Source organism: Tetrao urogallus, assembly GCF_951394365.1.
Source record: "Tetrao urogallus genome assembly, chromosome: 8".
In the NCBI taxonomy this organism is placed as follows: domain Eukaryota; kingdom Metazoa; phylum Chordata; class Aves; order Galliformes; family Phasianidae; genus Tetrao; species Tetrao urogallus.
The window spans coordinates 29,469,116-29,491,356 of NC_136821.1; the positions used below are offsets into that span (position 1 = coordinate 29,469,116).

Consider the following 22,241-nt stretch of genomic DNA (forward strand, 5'->3'; position numbering starts at 1 on the left):
TAGTCAGAAACTACATTAAAATAACCTTTTACTTACATGATAACTAAATGGAAAAGCCCAAACAAAATGGGCAGTGACATTTGTCAGACACTTTCCCTTTTGCTGAATTGTTAAAGGGCAACACCAGGTACATCCACTCCAAAGGGGGTGGGTAGGAAGCAAACATTTTCTTGTAGTTCCAAAATTCAACATGTGGGTAAATACTATCCAAAGTGGAGCAGGAAACCACTAAAGCCATCCAAAGCAGAAGTACAGCAGCATACCAGAAAGATGACTGCTTTAGTTTGCAGCTGATACTGATCTTAAAAATCCTCCCCAGTCTGTTCTAACATGGGAAGCATTTCACAAACAAAGCCTTCCAAAATCAACTGCTGTCCCTCTAGCCCTTTGCCAGCAGTGAGTTTACTTGCTCAGCGGTGCTCTGATGCACGGAGATTACATAGACGAACAGAAACCATACCGGCAAGAGTTATCCAGAGTTCAAATGGAAGATCTGGAAACAGAATCTTGATGTTAATCCACTGCCTTACCTATGATAGAAGCCTTCTGTCCTTAACAAAGGATGAGTTACGTTTATCTCCCGTTTCGCCATGTTAAGAAAGAAGTTAAAATGTTGTATTTGTTTTGTATTCGTGGTGCACCATTCTCACCTGCTGTCTTTTACTTTCAACATTTTTAAATAAAAGTACTTTTCCAAGACGTGGTTCTCTGCCCTTAGCAGTCACTGTGAAAAGAACAAGACGAGGAGCCAAGTGAAGGCGTGTGTGGATGTCCTCAACTTTCCTCCACCACTGCAGATTTAAGAAACCCCAGCTGCATGTTAGCTGTGGCCGCTCCACAACAGTCCTCCTTCACGCCCATCCTCCTGGAGGAGTCTGCCATTCCATTTCTCCATTCATGACACATCAGAACCTCAAAGCGAAACTTAGTCCCAAAGATCTCTCTTTGTCACAGCTTTTGTATGCATACAAATGAAGCAGCTGACACAGTAAAAAACTGAACTTTCCTATGTCTAAATAAAATAGATTCCAGGCAAGGGCACCACCATACAGATCAGATGTATTACTGCCAATACGTGTAGTTGACCGAAACAGAAATGCTTCCATACAGCCTGGCACAGCCTGCCCTCAGGAGCCTCTATCTCCAAACTGCTGGGTGACCAGCATAACCAGCTCAGACTTTCGCTCCTCAAGTCTTGCCCACTTCCATATCACCCTATTTATGATGCACTCCCATGTGCACCCCTTACATTCTCCTCACCCCACTGAAGGAGATTTACGCCTGCAATCTGACTTTATCACAGGAAAGACTGTAGTTCCCAGGTTCCAGGTTTGCTTTCCTCCAAGGAACAAACCTAGAGGAGTTAATTCTCACTGAGTTATCTTCTGTGCTGGTGGTTATGTTCACTGCAGTACCACAACACAAACACACATAATAAAAGTTCAAACTGATGCTATTAAATACATTATGGATATTTTATATTTCTTACCACAGTTTTTACAGTTTCACAAATATCAAAACCCAGTGTACATGTCCATTTTGCAACACAGAACAACTATACAATTCCAAAAAGAGCAGGCATTTCAAAGAAACAATTCCAAAGTGTAAACACAGTGTACAAGCTCTTCACCTCACAATCCAGGTGCTATGCAGTAGAAGCTGAGGTAACACCGTACAGCATGAACTCAACAAATGGTTGCTTTGTCTCAAGATGGTTTTTAGCATCCTTCTGTCCTTTCGCCTGTTCAGTCCTTTAGTTCTCCCCCAAGTTATACAAACATACAATAAATACATCTCTGATTTTAAAGGACACTTAGACAAGTCATGAGGATTTACGTGAGTACAGTACATGTAAGTTCAAGTGCAAAAAAAGTAATTAGTGGCTAGTCATCGATGTTCATTTTCTATGGTGTTGGTCCCAAGCAGAACACAGGTTGTTCTAAAAGCACAGCTAAAGCACAGCTACAGGAGACCCCTCAGCTAAGTGGATGTCAAAGCAGATGAAGCTGTGTATGCCCTTTTCCTGCTCAGCTGCTGCCATCCTCCTCTCCCCTAGCCCCATGCTGCTTGCCCCTGCATCGCTGCGCAGGCCACACGGTCCAGGAGCACGCACCATCCCTTGGAAGGCTGACACTGACATCTTCACAGAGGGCTGAGCAGTACCTACTCGAGTCCTGCAGAAGCTGAGTGCTCAGAATCTCCCAACAACAAGCTGTGGGTGTAAGCCAAGGGGCCAAAACACTATCCTGACTGAACACCTGGCTCCTCCTCGAGCCCAAGGATCTCCCTTCAGCAGCAGCTTTCACCACGCACCAGCCAGGAAGCTGGCTGTGGCTATTAGTGAACAGTATGACAGAACAATCCAGAGTCTTCCAGTGTCTCAACAATGGGCAAAGTAAATTCCTGCAATTTAGTTACGTACGCTTCGTCCTGAGAATCTCTCTACTCGATTTCTGCATCAACAACTTTGCCCCTGAAATTCTAATCATTATGATTATTAGGTGATTCTCCCCACCCGTCCCCCCTTCCCCAGGCACTTAAAGCTTGCTGTCTTCTTAATAAATAAGCACAGTAACTACACTTCATTAAATAAACCATTGTACAGATGATGAAATAAATAATAAAAAAGAAAACCAGTGTGCCCACTGAAACCTCAATCAATCTCAGGTTGTGCAATCTTGATCAAAGATGGTTGTTGTCTCAATACAACGTCAAACCTAAAGTTACCCAAACACACACACACACACACACACACACACACACACACACACACACAGCGCCCAAAAGAAGGGCTGCAAGCACTCTAAAAGCCTTCTTCTAGCTCTTCTGCTTCACTAAAATGCCACTTCAAAATCTCTCCTTTACAGAACTAAACTGTTATGTCAAACAAGATAACATTAGCTTTGAAAAACATATTCTTTGAATATGTTTTATTTATTCCATCACCATAATATGAAGCCACGCTTGCTAAAAGCTATTCTGTTTCTGAGAAATCCTTACAGTTCTACACTGCTTCTATATGTATTGGATCCAATATCTTTAATATGCTAAGCAGGGAAACCTCGGTTTCTCTCTTAAAAAGTCTTTTCATTTTGATTCATGAAGAAATTGAAAAACAAAAAATAAATAGCTGACCAAGTCAGGCACTCTGGCCTCAGCAAGCGATGAGCAAACTCTCCTTTTTCTACAGATTGCAAAGAAATCTCATAGCACTTGACTAAGCCTTAGCAAAGCAGCCAAGAATTCTTCCTACATTTAGATCCGACCACATCACTTCCCTCCAGCATTCCAATCTTTTGGCTTCCCTGCTCGCGTTGCTCTGTGTAGTCATGTGAATATTGTTTTTTATATAGTTAAAAGCACTTGCACTGCATCACATTATGCTCGTTAAAATGAAGGAAGTCCTACTTTTGAGCTCCTACTCCAGCGTTTCCCAGGTGAGAAGCAGAATTCCATGCACTGGATTTGATAAGATGAGAGCATCTCAGGGCCCCGCGGCGGCAGGCTGAGCATCACGGTCCGATGCCAGGCGGTCGCCATCTACTTGGGAATCTGATGGTGCTGTTGATGTTGAACAATTTCTGGACTGCCCAGAATCTGCCACTGTTGAGGGTTGCCTTTCCGAGCTGGCCAACGTATTGCAATTCTCATTGATTTTCTAAAGAGAGGGGAAAGCATTGCACACAGAAAGTGAGTACAGGCACCTGGCACTGCCCCCAGCCGATCCCCCCCAGTGCATTCAGGCACTTTGGGAAGCTCACAAAGCGCTCACTTTGAAAGCTCGCAACATAACAAATCAAAGAAAGAAAGACAGAAAGCAAAAGTGGTGCATTTAAATCCAGATGACACTAACAGCAAGCAGACGTTTGCTTACCTTCCATCTCTTTTCCTAACTGCGCTTCCCCAGGAAGCATGCAAAAAACAAACTTGTTGTGTTTCGAGGGAAAAAAAAGCAATTAACTGGATTTCAAAGTTCAGACAAGAGCATTACTATGACGAAACAATCCTGTACATTTTTTCAAGCTCCTTACATATAGCTTGCTTCAATAGTTCCTTCCCTCCCCCATACACTGTGCAAACTCTCTGGATGGCAAAATTTCTACAGTGCTGATGTTACATTTCCATTCAGCCTATTCAAATAGGCCTCACTGAGGAGCATGAGAGCACATTTAAATACCAGGTACATTCATTCCCTGGGATCGAAACAACTGAATTTGACATTACAAGATGACTCACTATCTATAAATATTTGTTTTGCACTGAAGAATAGAGAACATGGCAACAACACCCCTTTGCCTGGAGGATAGGTGAGCAGTGGCAAAGATAGAACCAAAATCCTAGCGAAATCAAGACAAAGGATTTTCACCACTAGTTCCAGTTTCTTTGTGTTAACCTTCTTTCCCAATGACCTATTTGCACGTGCATTTTTAAGGAAGTTATTCACCAAATTTAATAAGAGATTTGGACAGCCTTTTCAATAGTTGCATTGAATTTTGGCACAATCAATAAGAACTATTCAGCACTATTTCATATCGGTATTTTTACAGGAGGGAAAGAGAAAGAAGAGACCACGCTCTACCAAGCAACTGGTGAGCCTTCGTGGGCACAACAGCACGTGTGGCTGCTTCACACAGCTCAGTGAGGTGGCCAGGTGCATCCAGCAGTGTCAGCCAAGTCTCTCTGAGGCACCACACAAGTGCAAAGCTTCCCCCTGCCATGCCCATTGATGCACCCTCTGCTGCTGTGCTTCTCTGACTGTTATGTGAAGACAGTTTGCACCAGGCACGACCCTTGAGGATGCTTGCCAATGTGAACCAGAGCCTTGTCTGCACAGGTTACTTTCATGTCAGACACCTAGAGTACCTCTGGTGTCCCCATAAAAAAAAAAAAAAAAACAACAAAGAAAACTTCACTCCTTAACCCAGGGAAGTTCAGAAAAGCCCCAAACAACCAACACAAACAAATTAAAGCCAACTCGTCTGTGAATACATTTGCAATAATGAAGACAAGTAAGCAAGGCAGGAGAGAGCTGACCCAGTGAAACTCCTGTACACTCTGCTCTGCTGAGTCACTGTCATGCCTCAAATTGTCCATTTCTGAAGACACAACTGTGGAAAAAGCATTTCTGTGTTTCTTCTCACCAGGTAGGTAAGAGGGAACTTCACCCACTCCTTCCCAAGTGGTAAACACAGTGCCTTTCACATTACCCATGCTGTTCTAAAACCTGCACTGACATCTCCCTGCTTTCCTTAAGCAGCATGCTTCAGCTCCATTCTGGACTACACAGTCAAAGCACAAGGTGACAGTTCCTACTCCCTGCTAATGAGACTTTTCAAATCTATTTTAAGTGAGACTGGATGGAAGGGGAATGGTATAAAGAAAGGACTGCCGATCAGACAGGTTAAGTCCCAGAATGGCTCGCATCTGGTATAACTCCACATAAAGAAGGGATGAACTTTATCTGAACTGAAGGCTCTGCATCCCACCAGTAGTTGTCTGGAACTCCTATTTCCACTGCAACATGGAAATCTGGTAGCATCACCCAAGAAATCAGTACAAAGTTAGGTGTTTCACTCTCTCCTAATTAGTTCTAAGACTTCATGTTTAGTTGTCACTTTGTAAACTTTGCAAATGCAAAACCTGCATGTTCCAGTTAATATGAAAACAAATGTAAACTCATAGGAACTCAAGTATATCTGAGCCTGCGAAACAGAGTCTTGCTCCATGTCTCCCTCTCCTATCTTCAGGAAGATGGTATGTGCAAAAACAGTTACTCCTGCTGTAGTACACACAGGCAACAACACTAATTCATACAGTTGTTCAGCTATTGTTTCCCAGCTCTGAATCTGTTATACACTGACAGAGAATACTTGCCACGTACTAATAGATTTCCCCAGCTATAAAAGATTTCAAGCGCCTCCCAGTACATAAGAACTTCCTGTGCAACAGAAAATTACCTGCAATGGCTGATTCTCAGGCATAGGATAGGTTTTGGATAGCTTAACCATCTCCTTTATCTGGTAGATAGCATAAGCTAAGGTGACCCAAGGAGAAGAGCTGACACCCCAGGCAGGCTTGTTCACATCCTCCTGTTCCTCCTGGTGTTTCGTTTTCTTCAGAGGCAGCCTGGGCTCAGTCCGAGGCATGACATCTTCTGACTGCTGTTGTACAAGGTCAATAGTTGCTATGGGAACAGGACTGGAAGGCACTGGGATCCTTTCTGCCAGCATTGTCTTTTCTGAAGTTTAAAACAAAGTAATCACCAGTTAGATCCAACAAGCATTAAAAAAAAAGAAAAAACAACCATGAAGCAGACAAAGCACGTAGTGACTGTGCTATCAGTGTTCTTATCACTGTGCTGAAAGCCCAGCACACGCACAGATAGCCAGGAGCCAGACACACCGTAACCTAATTAGCGACTGGATGCTGTCCCTACAAGCAAAGCTGCTCTGCAGCTGCAGAGAGGATTTCAAGCTGGCTGCAGGAGGGGCTGGTGAGCACGAAGCAGTCCATTTGTTCCCTGCCAGCTATTAGAAATATGGTACCTGGACATTTAGAAGATGTAAAGCCTCAATCTCAGCAGATATTCACATCTATGGTCATCTCATAATCTGAAACAGTACTCATTACTTCCCTGAAATACCATAATAAAATGGCTATTGTGACCCTACACAGTGAGTCTCACAATCCTGAAGAGGCAGAGTGTTTATAAGGAAAAAGTAATCGTGCAGATAGTTAGAAACTATTGGATATTTTAAGTAATAGCTGTACGTTGTCTGAGAGTCTGTAAAAAACACATCATACGTGCTGAGAAAATATTCTATCCAAGTATTTCACCAATTAAAAAGCTCCTGTTTTCAAAAAGATAAAACTAAATTTTGTTCACAGACTCCTAGATAGCACTGGGTATTTTAAACAATGGCTGGATGTCCCCTACTAGGGCAGAAACAAAGAGGCCAATTCTGCACACACTTAACCACACACTCAGTTTTATTCCTCCAACTGGTATTGTTAAAAATTGACCTAATTACTGGCATACTTAAAATTTAAATATCCACTCTTAAGATGGGGAGAACACATATTAAATGAAAACCAAAGACTGAAACAAATGACAGAATATGCCATCAGGATGAAACCATTATTCTGTTGTTTCATGTGTAATTAATCAGATCTTGATGGGAAACTGAAAAGCAAATATCCTTCTTTCTATCTTTCCATTTTTCTCATTATCATTTGAATAAAGGTGAATAAATATTTGAATACCTCAGCCCAGGCAACTTAATATCTACTCGAGAACAAGTCATTTAACACTCCAGCTAAAGGAAGGTAAGTTTTATTTCCTACAAAAACCTCACATTGCAAAGTCATGTTTGGGTAAAAAGCAGTTTAACAACTCACAACGTTTCAGAATCACCCCACAGTTCTCTTGCCTTTATAAGAACTACAAATCCTCAACTTGGCATTAAGTTTTTCTTTTCTCAAAGGTAGAGATAAAAAACTTCAAGTTCCACATGTGGGAAGATTTCTCTGAAACCAGAACAGTACAGACACAACTACAAAAGCTGCGGTCCTCTGAAGCCATCTCAACAATTTCTGGCAGAGGTCACTTGGACCAGTAACATATGAGAGTATGCAACATTGAGATGGCAGTCGTAGGGGACTGATGCAAGAGACATGACTTACTACATCCATTAATATTAACCTAGGATATCCCCAGAACTAAGAGGGCATCCAGGAAGTAAAATACGTTATGCCTTCCTCCTGTAGATAACCAAGCACTCAATGCTGCACTTCTTACAGTAGCAGCACACCTCAATTTCTTTCACTGCTGAGGAAAAGATTTCTCATTCAAAATCAAACTATTCAATCAAGATCTCAGTAAGGACACCAAACAAAATCATCGGTGCAGGGAATTATCTTTGGAGATTCCCCTTTCATCTCTTAGTGATCTATTTTAGCAACAGGAATATTTACCTTCTTCTTCATCAGGAACCAACAGCCACTGGATCAGTGCGAACAGAAGAAGAATCACTAAACAAGCCATTCCTATTCCTCTGAATGTGGCAGCAGGACCTGTAATGATAGATTTTTTTTAATTGAGAATCTATTTAATTAGGAAAACGATACAGGATGAATCAGCATTACACACTCTGAGTATCTGTTGACCCACATAGACTTTTAGAAGCTCACCATATTATTTTTTCTTCCCCCCACACTTCTTAAAGAAGTTTTACAAAGGCCTTTTAACAGAATATTTAGATTCTCATTTGTTCACCAGAGGCTGTAAAGTATCAGCCTAGTTTCTCACAAAGGATTCCTTTGTCTTAAGGATCAGGTTGTAGGCTTGCCCACACAACACTAAAAATAGCCAGGCATAACATACAATTTAATGCATCTACAACGACAGAATGAGGCTGTAAGCAACCTGCTCTGAACTCAGTGCTGGCCTTGCTACGAGCAGGGGCCAGGACTGGAGATATCCTGCAGGCCCTGCCAGCCTGAGCGCTTCTAGGACTCCACAAGTTACAAAAAGCACATCGCTCTTTGAAATGCAACAACACTTTAAGCATCAGCACACTGTAAGCCAGTAGCCCGGTAAAACCAGAATTTCAGTAAACACAACAAAATTTGTCAGCACATTTATCACTTACCAAAGTAGTTGACCAAAACTCCTCCAACCATTGCCCCGCATCCTCTACCCAGGCCCAGGTGCAGGCCCTGCAGGATGCCCTGGGCCGACGTCCTCAGCTCCGAGGGCACTGCTGCACTCAGGTAGGAGATACAGGCCGCCCATATGGCTGCGTGCGTGACACCTGGAGAGAGGGAACACAGTGAAAAGGACGGGGTCCCCTGCACACCACAGAGCTGCTAGGGGAAGCTAGAAGAGCCCCTCCCTGCCCGCTGCCTGCAAAGCACCGATGGAGTGCTGGTGATGCACTGCTGGCAAGCAATCCGCACGGAGATGCGAGGGCTCCTTGTTCTGCAGAGGCTGCCAATGGCTCTTTCTCCCTCTCAGATGACTGCGTTTAAGAGACGGGCCTCGGGAACACTAAAGTGCCTTGAACATCTCTCTGCCAGACTCCTCACCCCTCTGGGCCTGCAGATTCAGGGTTATACACACTCTTCTTCTTCCCAGAAGGAGAGCTAAGCAGAAAGCCACTGAGCCACCAAGGTGTAAGAAGAAGCTGCAGCTGGAGCCCTGTCTCTGCCATCTGCCTGGTGGCTGTCTGGGCAGCGGGGAGGAAGGGACAGGAAAAAGCTACACTGAGAAGTTGGAAAAGCAAAACAGTCCTGAAGCATCACACGTTAAATAAGCCTGAACTATTTTGCCACCCTCAGAATGAGTGGGAATATTTATTCTTATTTCAGTGGTATTAAAAATAGTAATCACAGCTTACCGATGCCTAAGCTCTGCTGCCTCACTTTAATAAAACGTGTCGGCACAACTGATGACTCAGTCAACGTGTTTCTGTCCTCTGCACTCAACTTATTGAAGAACAGTTGGACACTCAGGAATTAACTCTGCATTTAGGCTGGGGGCTCTTCAGAGCAAGGCAATGCATTAGTTTGTAATATACTTGCACAGCAACTTAGATTTTGCTTAGCTGTACATTACTACTAGCCTATGAACCTGATACCATTCAGGTCTGTTGGATGCCCAAGAAGCTGCAGAGTTTCTGTTCATTCCAAGTCTCAAGAAAAATATCACAGTTTTGGGGTCTGCAATAAGTTAACTGTTTAGAAGACAGCAGAATACAGAAGGGCCCCTTTTATAAATTGTGGAGATGGCCTTGGAGACAGCACATCATCTGGTTGAAAAATAAAAGGCTAACATTAGGATGAATGTATTTTACCCAACCACTTACAGTTCAAGGCTTTGAACCTCACAAGCTTTCCACGGAAAAAGCTTTGAATTTAAGACCTACTAAATACCAATCTTTCTTTAATACAGACCCACACGGGGAGTGGAGAAAAGCCCCAATAACAAAGCAGAGCCAACACAGTACAGATAACAAGCTTACATCTTACAAACAGTGTGTTTTACAATTAATCTAAAACATTCTGTTTTACCAGCTATTCAAGAGTAAATCAAGTTATAAAGCCAGACAAATCAAAACCACACCAGAAATTACTTGAACCACGAGGCACGAAACCTCCATGTTTGTCTGCAAACAAAAGGCTGTACTTAACCAGCACCTTTGTGGATAGTTTCACCTCTGCAGGGAGATCCAGCTAGAACACAGAGTTTCTAGTTCCTCTGAAAACAAAGCCACCCCTTTAAAACAGCTTATCTTACTGGCCTCTGAAGGTACAGGCTTTTTTCATGTGTGCGCACATTACTAATGTGATTTTTTAATGTTAATTAATTATAGAAAAGTGACTTTCTGGAACGGGTTTTACAACAAAAAGAACTTAGCTTGGATTACTGCTAAGTACATTTCTTCTAACAATTTCTGTAAACAATAAATACATTTTGACAGTCCTTATTTAAACCACTAACCACCATTTGACCACTCAGACTCTGACAAGGACAAGGGCAACAACCCCACTGCTATGCTCAAAACGATGTTTAGCAAACAGTGCGCCTTCCATACAAACCCACAGCTGAAAATGTTGGGAGAAACATTTATTTCAAGAGAGATCTTTTCTAATCATAGCCAGCGCAGGATTCGAGCTATCTGCTCTCCAAACAGAGACCTGCTGCAGAAGGCAGCACCCAGAACAGTACTTGCTAGAATTGGGTGGGTTACAGCCATGTGAAAATCACTCATTTTCAGGTTATTACTGTAGTTTTGTACTTCAGAAAAGGTGTGCTGTGCAATTCAGCTGGCTGGCATAGCTGTTAAAAGAGAATTTGGACCATTGCCCTGAAACAACATGAACAATAAGCTGCAGGTAGTGAATACATTAAAACTTGGTCTGTGAACTGCAAAATGAACAAGACTTCTTGCAAGTTCAGGCCGATGGTCTGTGTCTACTGTGGGTATCTACCCACCAGAGCGTCTTGACATTTGCAGTTAGAGACTCAGCCTAAGGTCTCGTTTTCTTACAGTGCATGTGCAAACAAATCCTACAGATTCCAAAGTGTGACTTAAGAGCTGGGCTGAAATCTCCTCCTTTGTTGCCCAAGAGTATAACACGCTTGCAGAGTCCTTGCTGCCCCAGTTACACTGACAGCAACTGAAATGCCACATGACTCTTACTGCCATCAATAGATGGGGCTTGCAGAGTCATCTTCTGGAAATCTCTCCATGCCCTTCAGCACAGCACATGGGGATAATCCTCCCTGTATTTCAGAAGCTTCTTAAGAAGAAAAATAAATTGAGAGTCAGCTGAAACTGTTGTTGACCTTTACCATCCCTTCAGCTGAGTGTACCGGAGCAAACAGAATCTGGCAGCTTCCTGGAGGAAGAGGTATGTTTGACTGCTGCTAGGACTCCACAAAGGGATCTTAGAAACCTACCAACTTGATGCAGTCACACGGCACACGTGGTACCCACACGCACTGCACAATGAAACCTTTTTTTGCTTTCAAATACTTCTACCCTCAAGTACACAAAGCAACCACAACTCTTACCTCTGTCAACAAACTCATGTAATAAATTCAAGCTCCTCCCTCACCAAACTTCACGAAGGTGTCACTTAGCTCTAATGACACATGCAGAAAGTAAAGGATGTGGTAAATGCTGCAGAAGAAAAAATGAGTCAGAAAGAGAAAGACCAGTAGGAGCAGGGAGGGGAAGAGATTCATGGGCAGGAAAGAAAAGAAAAAGCCAAGTGTACTTTAAAAAGATGAACTTGTTCTACCATGGAGCAAGGCTGAATGAGATTACTGCAAGGCAACGGATGCCGCAGCGCAGCGTCAGCAATAGGTACACATATACTGTGCCTGCGGGCTGCATGGATGCTAACACACCAGGGCAGATGCAGGCTGAGATGTGCAGTTGGAACACAACGAGGTTATGGGCTGGTTTTGGTTTTTCTGTGTATGACTTTCAGCTTTCTCCTTTTCTGGCTGTGAATAGCTGCAAATCTCTCTCTTTTTTTCTTTTTTTCTTTTTTTTCAAAAAGCAAAATGAACCCAAGGGTACATGATTCAGCAGTGGCTGGACAGAAATAAGAGCTGGCAGATAAATGTGTAAGGAAGCACTATTTTGCAGGGACTTCTCTTTTTCTTGGGTAAATTTGACATTACTCTGGATTACAGCACAAAAGAAACAGAATAGCTCCCTTGCAGCCTTGCTGTAAAAACAAACCCACATGATAAACAAAACAACCTGAAATTTCAGTAGAATAAAAACAAGTTGCAAAGGTAAAGAAATTACTTTTTCAGCCTCAATGCTTCCAGGCACAAACTTTGGGCTGGACTGCTGAGACACAAAATCTTCCTCTGTATTTGGAGTTCAAGCAGCTTTAAAACAGCTTTATTTACACAGTAACATCCAAACCTCTGTATCCATCGTTTGCTTCCCGCTGATGTTCAAGGAGGAACTAATGCACATACACATTCTTCATGCTCTTAGTCACATAAACACATCTCAACACTTAGTGTGACAGGGAGGCAATGGTTCAATTGTTGTGGTTTGGGGGATTTTTGTATCAAAATTCAGAAGCTTACTCTTACAGCACATTTGGTCTTGGTGGCAGGCAGAGAAGGAGACAGGATGCAAATTTATTTCGGTGTCAGTAGGAATCTACACTCACCAATGACACCTCAATTAAGTTAAATTTTCACAGAAAAAGATTTCAGTATATACAGCAGAAAAAGATACTGCAAGCTCAAATCGTGCTACACACAAAATAAAGCTCCTAAGTAAAACGTGCGGAAGATCTTCCAAGCAACACGGTATGAAATCACAATACTGGCTTTAACAAAGACAGCTATGTTATTTTTAAAGGCGAGGAAAACACTCCCTGCATTTCAATCAGCCATTCTCTGGCAGGCCTACGGACACAAACAGCTCAGTATTCCTCCTGTACTAACAGAACAGAAAGGAAAATAGTTCAGATTTTTCTTGGTTTTGAGGAGTGGTACCCGACACAAAGACAGGAAGAAATGTCATTAAGACACAAGTGAGAGCAATGTATATTTCAACACTGTAATGAAGGCCTTACAAACTTGTTCGAGGATGAGACTTGCAAACAGGGCTCGACTTACTTCGCACAGACCAGACCTCCGTCCTTCCCACTACGTCTGCTAACGGGCAGTGACCTTAAAGGAGCTCTTTTAGCATTCACAAAGCTACTGCAAGAAATTCCTCTCCAGCCATTAAGAAAATTCAATAGTCTGAAACACTGATCAAACAGTGCCCCTGAAAAACGGCTGCAAAATAACTGAACAGAGACAGAATGACCCGGTGGGTTCTTGTCCTTTTTCATCTTTTCCCTCTGCATCTTTTACATACTGCAACCTTCTGCATGCAACGAAGTTGCTGCTCATCACCAAACAGAATCTGCAGAAGGTGTGCACCCAGCTCACCTTCCCTCTCATTGTTTAGCTAGAGGGTGTGTTGGCCCTGCACAGATCTGCTTGAATCAAGAGCCAACAGCGCACAAACGCAAACCCACCCTTCTGACGTCAAGCACTTCCCGAGATAAACAGCAATGTTTTATAAACCTGTGCTGCCTGGGAAACTTGTAGTCACAGGAAGAACGGAGAGAGAAGTGCCACATTTTTACTTAAAAATTACAATTTGGGTGAAAAATAAACATAAGCACAGGAGCTCAAACCAAAAGGCCACGAATGCACCATCTTACCTTGAAGTACTTCCATCGGGAGAACCGTCCAAGCATTTTCCAGATAGGAGATGTAAATGTAGCGGGCAGTATTGCAGGCAAGACCAATATAGAGCACTCTGGATGAATTAAGGAAAAGAGAAGTCAAAGCAGTTTCCACTTTCCATTTCTGGTTTGTTACAGTATCCTTGCTGCTTCAGAAATCAATGGCACACAGAGGTTTTACAAGTCTGAAGCACTTGCTCAACACAACTCCTTTGAGTCCTGCACCTGCATGGGAACTCTCCTCTTGCTTACCCCAAACACATAATCAAAACAACGCTCAAGTTAAGACTCTCTTCCAACTCCTAATGGGAAAAACACCAGGAGGGTCAGCAGAGACACAGGGCTTCAATGTCCTGCAGCTTCATGCCACGCTCTGCATGGAGTTCTATTTCAGAGAGACCATTTCTGAGCACATTCAGCATCCCTTCCTAACAATCCTGTTTGCAACTCATTCAGAGACTAATTATTGCATTTTAACAAAAGCCTGGTGCAGGTTTGCATTAGACAAATTAATTTTACCCCAATTAATACAAGTTTATAGTCCCAGTATCTACAAATTGCTCAGAACTCCTCTAAAAACACATCCCACAGAAGCAATATGGTTTGTAACAACATGCCTCAGGATAAAACTTAACCATCCTGTTGAAAAGCAGCAGATGCTGCATCTCTGAGTGAAGGGATGAAAAAGGAAAAAAAAAAAAACAAAAAAAAAACATAAAAGCTCTTGTTACAGCTCTTAAACAATGAAGGACAGAGGCTATTTTTCACAGTGCACTACCCATTGAATCTGAGGACTTTTCCCTTCCAGTTTCCAGATTTAGCTTCCAGATTGCATATTCACCTACATTTCCGACCGACTCCACTCGATACAGGATTTATCTTGGGAAAAAAAGATGACTGCAACCTCAGTAAATCCCTAAACATAGTTCCTTGGTTGGCTCCTGGTTTGGCCCAAGTGATCCAAAAGCAATTGGCAATTAATTCATAAGCACTGATTAACTCATAAGCACTGATACTCCTTGTGCCAGCGCTTAATTAGTTGTTCCACAAATGCACAATGAGTTTAAATTCAATGGTACAGAGCCACTGAAAAATCTGGAGAGATGCAATCATAGAACTGCAGCATCTTGACAACACCGGAGGTCTCCAAATAAACATGTTGACAGCTACAATACCAGTGCCATCACTTCCATTGTGTCAGCTGTATCAAAAAGATTCAAAATTACAAAGCTGGGTCTGAGCCTTTTGCAACAACACAAATTTGCAAAGACAGTATGGCTTACTTTCAGTAAGTTGTGCACATTTCAGATACTGCAACTTGTCCGCACACCACTCGGCACAAATTTCACCTCTCCCTTCAACTCATGTCCTCTGTGCCAATAGCAGTCCTTCTCATAGCCCCAGCTTCATGTAACCATGATGTATAGTCACACTACAGAAGGTAAACAACGCCAAGGGGTTTGCAGGCTCCCTTCTTCCTTCCTCTTGCAGTAGGACCCAGGGTGCTGCACACCTGGGGATATGAAGGCACCATCTCATACACCTGTTTCTCCACACAAGCAGCACAGATGCCCCCAGCTCTCTGTTTAAGACAGCTTCCTGCCATCTTATTTTCACTTCTATCTACCAACCACTTTGCCAGCCCAGCAAGAAGTTCCTTCCTTTCCTCCCAAGAAGTTCTGCAATGGCCAGACCGCTGGTGAGAACAGGCCTGCTCCGTCCTTTCACCAGCACCACCAGCACACCCAGCTACCTGTGCTTTTCCCATAGTGTTACACACAGAGCCAAATCTGAACCAAGAGTTTCAGAAGAGCAAGTTAATTACGTTCTACCTTTTAATTTATTAGAATATAGATGGAGTTGCAGGTAAATTACAGTTACTTGTAAGAAGATTTCTCTAATTATACTTTTGGAGGGGCACATCACATGGGGATCTGTGTGTATTTATGGAATCTGCTCAAAATTGCTTACAATAACCACTTAGGCTCTTTATGAGACCTAAATGGATAACGTAAACTGGCAATTCTCGCGAACCTTATTTGCAGTATCCACAGAGACAGCATATTCAATTTGCAGGTCAAACATTTAAAGCATTGGATCTATATTTGCGTGGAGAGTCTAAGCTGTTAGCAGCCACAACTAGCAGGCTCTGCTGCCCATCAAGACTCGCATGCTGGAATTATGGTCAGACAAACACACTCAAGCCCAACCTCAAGGAGGTTATTTTCAGAGGTTAACATCCTCCTCCTAAACTCAGCAGCAGCCCTGAGTGCTCCTACACAGGATGCCACTCAGCAGTGCTGTCTAAATATTTGATAACCCGTTCTGTGTGTTTTCTCTATCCATATCCTCTCAAAGAATGGATGCCCTTCACCACGCTTCTTGCACTCTGTTTCATGGAGGTTGGCTGGAGGCAAAGCGAAAAAACCTCTCTTCCTTCCACCTCTCAAACCCATACAACCCCAGAACAGCTTTCTAGCTACACTACTGGCTGTCATGACTCCAGGTTCACCCAGTGACCTGCTAATGCACTGCTGGAAGCATCAGCTGCACGCGTAACGTGCGCCCACATGCAGTGCCTGTGTGTGTCAACAGGAAAGCTAATGGAGACAGAAATAAGGCACTGTATCAGCATTTATTCAGTATGGTCATGTTTAAAATGCCTGGACAACAACTTCAGCAGTAGTTACAGCAACCCGTGAAACCGCAATCTGAGCGATCTGATCCAGCTGGGGATGCCCCTGTTCATCATGGGGAAGCTGGACAAGATGGCCTTAAAAGGTCCCTTCCAACTCTAAGGATTCTGTGATTCAAGAATGTGGGGAGCAGCTGATCTGCTAACACATATAGTGGTAGACACAGAAAGCTTCACAAAGTTAGAAAATGAAAACTGAGTTTACATCCATCACGGGTGTGAAGTTCATTTTATTTCAGTTCTACCAAGAACACTTCTGTCACCGTGACAGCGCAAGCAACTTTGCTACCCCTGCCTGTCTTCAAAGAATTAGGACAGGAAGGCAAGATTGAATGATACTGTTCTAAGAAATACTGCAGAAAGATTGTCCACACCTATCATTCTAGCAACTCAAGAGAAAGCGTGCATATATATTATTTTTAATTTACTGACATAAACCAACAGAAAATGAAACAACCTTCGCACTTGAGTCATCCTACCAAAAAGAGAAGTCAAGCCACCGCGAACATAACTGAAATACTCTGTGAAATATTCACAGCTTGCTGTGGATTGTTATTTCCTACAAGATCTTACATCAGAATTGCTATAACCATGTAACTTCTTGGATGCCAAAATGGCAAACAAGGAATTCTGAGGCACTAGGGGAAAGAGAAGATATGCATCCTGAATGCTTATGGCTCAGGTGGTTCTGAGAAGGACGTGCAGCTGAAGACTATTTTTCTTATCAGTACTAGAAAGAACAGCAGCAACTACGTGACAGACATACACAGAACTATCAATGGCTTCATGTGCCCAAGAACGGCAACAAAGCTGTGAAGGGTCTGGAACACAAGTCTTACAAGAAGTAGCTGAGGGACTGGGATTGCTCAGTCTGGAAGACGCTCAAGGGAGACTTCATCACTCTCTACAGACACTGAAAAGTTGTAGCAAGGTGGGGTTGGCCTCTTTCCCCAGCTAACTAACGATAGGACAAGAGGTACAGCCTTAAGTTGTGTCATGAGAGGTTCGGGTTGGATGTTAGGAAGCATTTCTTCTCAAGAAAAGTGATGAGGCATTGGAACAGGCTGCCCAGGGAGGTGATAGTCACTGTTCCTGGAGGTGTTCAAGAAACATGGAGAAGCAGCACTGAGAAACGTGGTGGTGATGGGCTGATTGGACTAGAAGATCTCAGTGATCTTTTCCAACCTTAATGATATTATGATTTCAAGTTTAGTTAAAAAGTAAAAGGACACCTTGAAAGAGACTTCTCCAACTGCGATGACTAAATATGAGTAAGCATTAGATAATGATAAAATATGACTAATGTGCTTTTCCCAAGTATAATTATAAAGAATGTTGTATCACTGCAAATACAAGCCAGTATTTTAACAAATTCACATTGATCCAATCTTGGTTTCATAGGCTTACTAGCACAAAGGAAAAATGAAGAACAGTTAACCCTGTACGTCATCTTTCCCTTTAAAGTCCATTGGGACTGTTATCCCCCTCCCTACCTTTTTATGTCATCTTATTTACAAGCCTCTCTTGTAGGCTTGTCTAAAACTCATTCTTTTGGATTTTCTTCTTTCTCTAGTTGAAGTCCCAGCCTAAATTTCACACTACAACAACATAAACGGTACAAATATACCCAAAGCTATCCTTAGCTATCATGATTGTGATCTCATCTCACCACTCCTCCATCACCATATCCTTCCTCCAGTCTTTGCACACTAAGTGTCACATTCTCTCAAGCTAATTGTTTTTATATTCAGAAATTAAACAACTGACTCAAAGTAAAGATAAAACTCCTTAACTTTAAACTCCTGAGTTTAAAGGAAGGAACAACAACAAAAAAACATTTATTGAGTAAACTCTCAAGTTACCATGCTAAGTATCTCAAACATTTTGAGTAGAGAGGAAATTAATCAAAGAAACTCAACCCTATAAGAGCAAATGAAAAGAGAACAAAAAAGCAAAGAGCAAAAACACAGAGCAGAGTGTAAAAAACCAGCACAATCAGCTTACACAAGACATCTCAATGACTGTGATTACAAATGGGCCACTGGAAAAGACATGCTAACAACACAAAGAGATCTATCTGTACTCGCTTGCACTAAGCACATACAAAAACAACTTTTATGACTTCATCAGCTCAGATTCACCACTGCCTTTCCTCCTCTAATGTTTTTTTTTTGTTTGTTTGTTTTTAAAGGGACTTCGAATATACAGAAACTAAGTAACTTGTGAATTGAGAGAGATACAATGTTCATTATTACATGCTAGAAGTAACCAATTTCACTTCAACCTGGCAAAAAAAAAAAAGAAAAAAAAAAAAAGAAGTGAGAAACTATCTCATTTCAGCAGCTAACACATGCAGTTGCGACTACAGGAAGAGAGCAAGGAACTGAACTTGTAAGCAACACTACCAAGCTGCAACCTCATTCTGCCAACACCCTGAGCCTGATCACAAGTGCGAGCACACAGCAGGTGCTCACCTCACTGCTTCATCTGATCCTCCTCCTCCCCTCTCAGCAGGCAAGTAACACCTATGCAGGCTACTGTGAGGGCAAAGGCTGCCTCGCAGGGAGAAGTGAGCTAAGCAGGAGGTTTCCAGAATGCTGCTACTCACAGGAAGAAACTGTACAATTATATTTCAGAACAGACAGTCCTTGAGTAGGAGGCAATCCATCGTGATCTCTAAGAGAGTTCCCCATCAGAGAGCTAGGAAATGTCTACACAAGGTTACAGGTGCCACGAATAACACACGCACTAACATGCAACTGAAATGCTAAGGAAGCTCTGCAGAACATTTTCAGCTCCTAAAATAATAATAAAAACACCTCCATGAAGCACCTATGTAACTGAGCAGGACTTTAAAATAAAAGATTTCATTTGAATTTCACTTTTTATCAGAAGGCCGGGCTTAAAATTTAACTTTTTAAAAATCTACTCATATATAGTTCTTTAATGGCAGCTAACATCTCCTTACCTGATATGACCAACCAACTCTATCAGTTTGTGGCTGAAGAAGTAGGCAGTCAGCTCAGACACATGACTGAGCACAGAGCAGACTCCAAAGAGAGTGGTGGTACCGTTCAAATCTTCCAAGTGCCAGTAGAGAAAGGTGAACACAAAGCCATACCCAAAGCCCATGAACCACGCCACAAAGAGCACCGAGCCATACTGGATACTACACAGCAGTTTTATTAGGTCCCAAAAACTGAAAGACTGTGATTGGCTCATACTGGTTGTAGGAGTGTTGTCAGAGGATTCGTTGGAGGCATTTCTGTCCACCTGTGGTATTTCCACCTCTTTTTTCTTATTTTCATCTTGCTTGAAGTGCGTATAATGAAATCGAAACTGGGTGGCCACAATTAATGCCATTGTCATCAGAACACCAAAAACAATGAAGACTATTCTGTAGTTCTTGTATTCAGGAGCTTTACATCCTTGACCTTCAATGGCAACTTCTATATGGGTATAGTCGATGCCGATTCCCACAGAGAGCATGGCCAGCCCCCAGCCCAGAGACCCCCACATACGCTGCAGTCCGTACCGATCCCGGTGCTTGCCCAGGTACTGCAGAGTTACCGTGTCCACAATAGTGACAGAGGAAGCACTGAAAAATTCTCCTATGATGACAACCAGCAGAATGAGCAGGAAGATGGCTTCTACTTCTTGTTGATCATAAACCAGCATGGCTTGGTCAGAAGGTAACGGCTTGGTGGTGGTGGCAGATGGGGTGGTGCTTGGGGTCACGTTCCCCAGTGAGGTGGTGACAGTGGTGTTTTTCAAAATAAAATGAGTACTGTTTTCCAAGGTAAACTCCACATCACCGCTCCGCGTAGGTAACAGAAATGTTACTTCAGGAGTAGCAGTCCCTGTAGCTCCCAACGTGACTGGCCTGGAAGTGAGCAGGTCTCTCTTCCCACGAACTTTTGGGGACGCAGTACTCACGGTTGTTAGTGCAGATGACACGGAGGCGTTTTGTGAAATGGTAGTTAAAAGGCTGCTTGCATTGGTGGGATGTGCTGGGGGAAGGCCCTTTGGTACGCATCTTAAGGTGGCTGGTCTAACAAATCCAATCCCTAGGTTAAATAAAACCCAGCATAAAAGTGAGAAGAGAAGGACAATCTTCCCTTTCTTGAAGCGATCCGCTACCACTCCCCAGAAGGGAGCACTGCAGAACTCAATAAAGTACCTGATGCCCACCAGAAGTCCGCTCTGACTGGGTGACATACCCAGCTGCTTGTAATACACAGGGAGCAAAGGGTAGAGAGAGCCATATGCAGAATAGAAGAAAAAATAGAAGACCTTTGAGATCAGAAGATCGTTGTTGATTTTGACGCAGTGCTTCTCTAACCAGTCTAGCTCTTCATCTGGGACAGTGGTTGTCTCTGTTGAAGGGGATTCATTCTGGGGATGCAAGTCTTGATCCTTAGAAATGCCATTGAAAGGATCAGCAAGCACATATTTTCTCTTCTGTTCTTCTTCATCATCGGTTAAAATGGCAACCTTATCATCAGCTGCCATGGCTTACCACAAGCATCCAATACTCTGTGTGCTCTCAAGGAACCAGGGCTACCCTGCAAGCAAATAAAACACAACATGATGAAGGAACAGGTCTGCTACGTCAGTCATCAAGGACAAACATGGATTCTTTTTCACTTTTTTTCCTTGAAGTGACTTCCCTAAGCAATAAAGGCAGTATTAGAGCAGGGAAGGTCATTTGCCTCGATTATTGGTACACAGTAGCATCAAGAAAAACGTGTTTTATGACCAGTGCTGTGACTGCTTGTTCTCCCAGCATATTCTCTTTCATGCTTAGGAGACAGAATACTTTATATATTCAAAGTTACGGTGGCAATTAAGTGCTATTTTAAATTTCCCTATGAAATGAAAGGCTAATAACAGAAAAGAGGCTAACATTCACACAGATATTAAATTCAATACTTCCTGGTGATCCAAGCTGCATCTGGCCCAACAGTTGACAGAACAAGCCTCAGATACCTCTAAAGCAACAGCCCATTAAAATACTCTAAACCTTACACAGTTCAGCATCACACAAGTGTAAAAAAACCACCACTAAGATTCCAAACTTCTCCAAGGTTTCTGCTCCTCACATTTCAATGCCATTTGTACGGGATATTATCTACAAGGATCTCTGGTTGCACTTAGGCAAAAAAGGTTACATACAAAACTTGGAACTGTAAATATTCACGTGTTGAAGGTCAGAAGTTAATCAAAGCAATGCCCGTGCATACACACAGAATGCTTTTTTCCTCCAGTTGCCCTAGAAAAACTTCAGAGACTTCTGATTTAAAATAAACAAACAACACGGCAACACATTAGACAGACGTTCTATTTAAGTTGCTAGCACAGTCAAATGTGGAAATACATTGCCTTGCTCTTACCCACCAAAACCCAGCAGCAGCGTTATTAGTTCCTGTAATTCCCAGTTCAGCCAGCCACTTCCACCTGACACTTGGAAGGACTGTGGGCTTCTAGCTCAACCTGCTCACTCATTTCAGGCTCTCTATGCACAAAACAAGTCCTTCTAATGAGTAAATTACATCAGCCATTATCTGTGCTTTTATTTTCTTTAAGCCTTGCCTTGTTTTGACAACAAAACCTCCAGAACTGCGCAGAGCTCCACTTACAGCAAGGGGAGGAAGCAGAGGACAGAGAGCTGTTCCTGCCCTGAGCAAAGCAGTATACGCTCACCTGCTTGCAGCAGCTTGCTTACCAGCTGCACCAAAGCTTTACAGCATTCCTTTATTCAGAA

At 42.7% G+C, this 22,241-nt stretch overlaps 1 protein-coding gene across 1 annotated transcript; it reads right to left on the bottom strand.

The window, feature by feature from the left end:
* Positions 1–3,484: 3,484 nt before the first annotated feature.
* Positions 3,485–20,989, bottom strand: MFSD6 (major facilitator superfamily domain containing 6; the record flags this gene model as incomplete). The annotated part of the gene is made up of 6 exons (XM_079538923.1): positions 3,485–3,658; positions 5,958–6,238; positions 7,975–8,073; positions 8,652–8,813; positions 13,759–13,856; positions 19,446–20,989. The coding sequence occupies 6 exons, from the start codon at positions 20,987–20,989 to the stop codon at positions 3,485–3,487; spliced, it is 2,358 nt and encodes a 785-aa protein (XP_079395049.1).
* Positions 20,990–22,241: the final 1,252 nt, after the last annotated feature.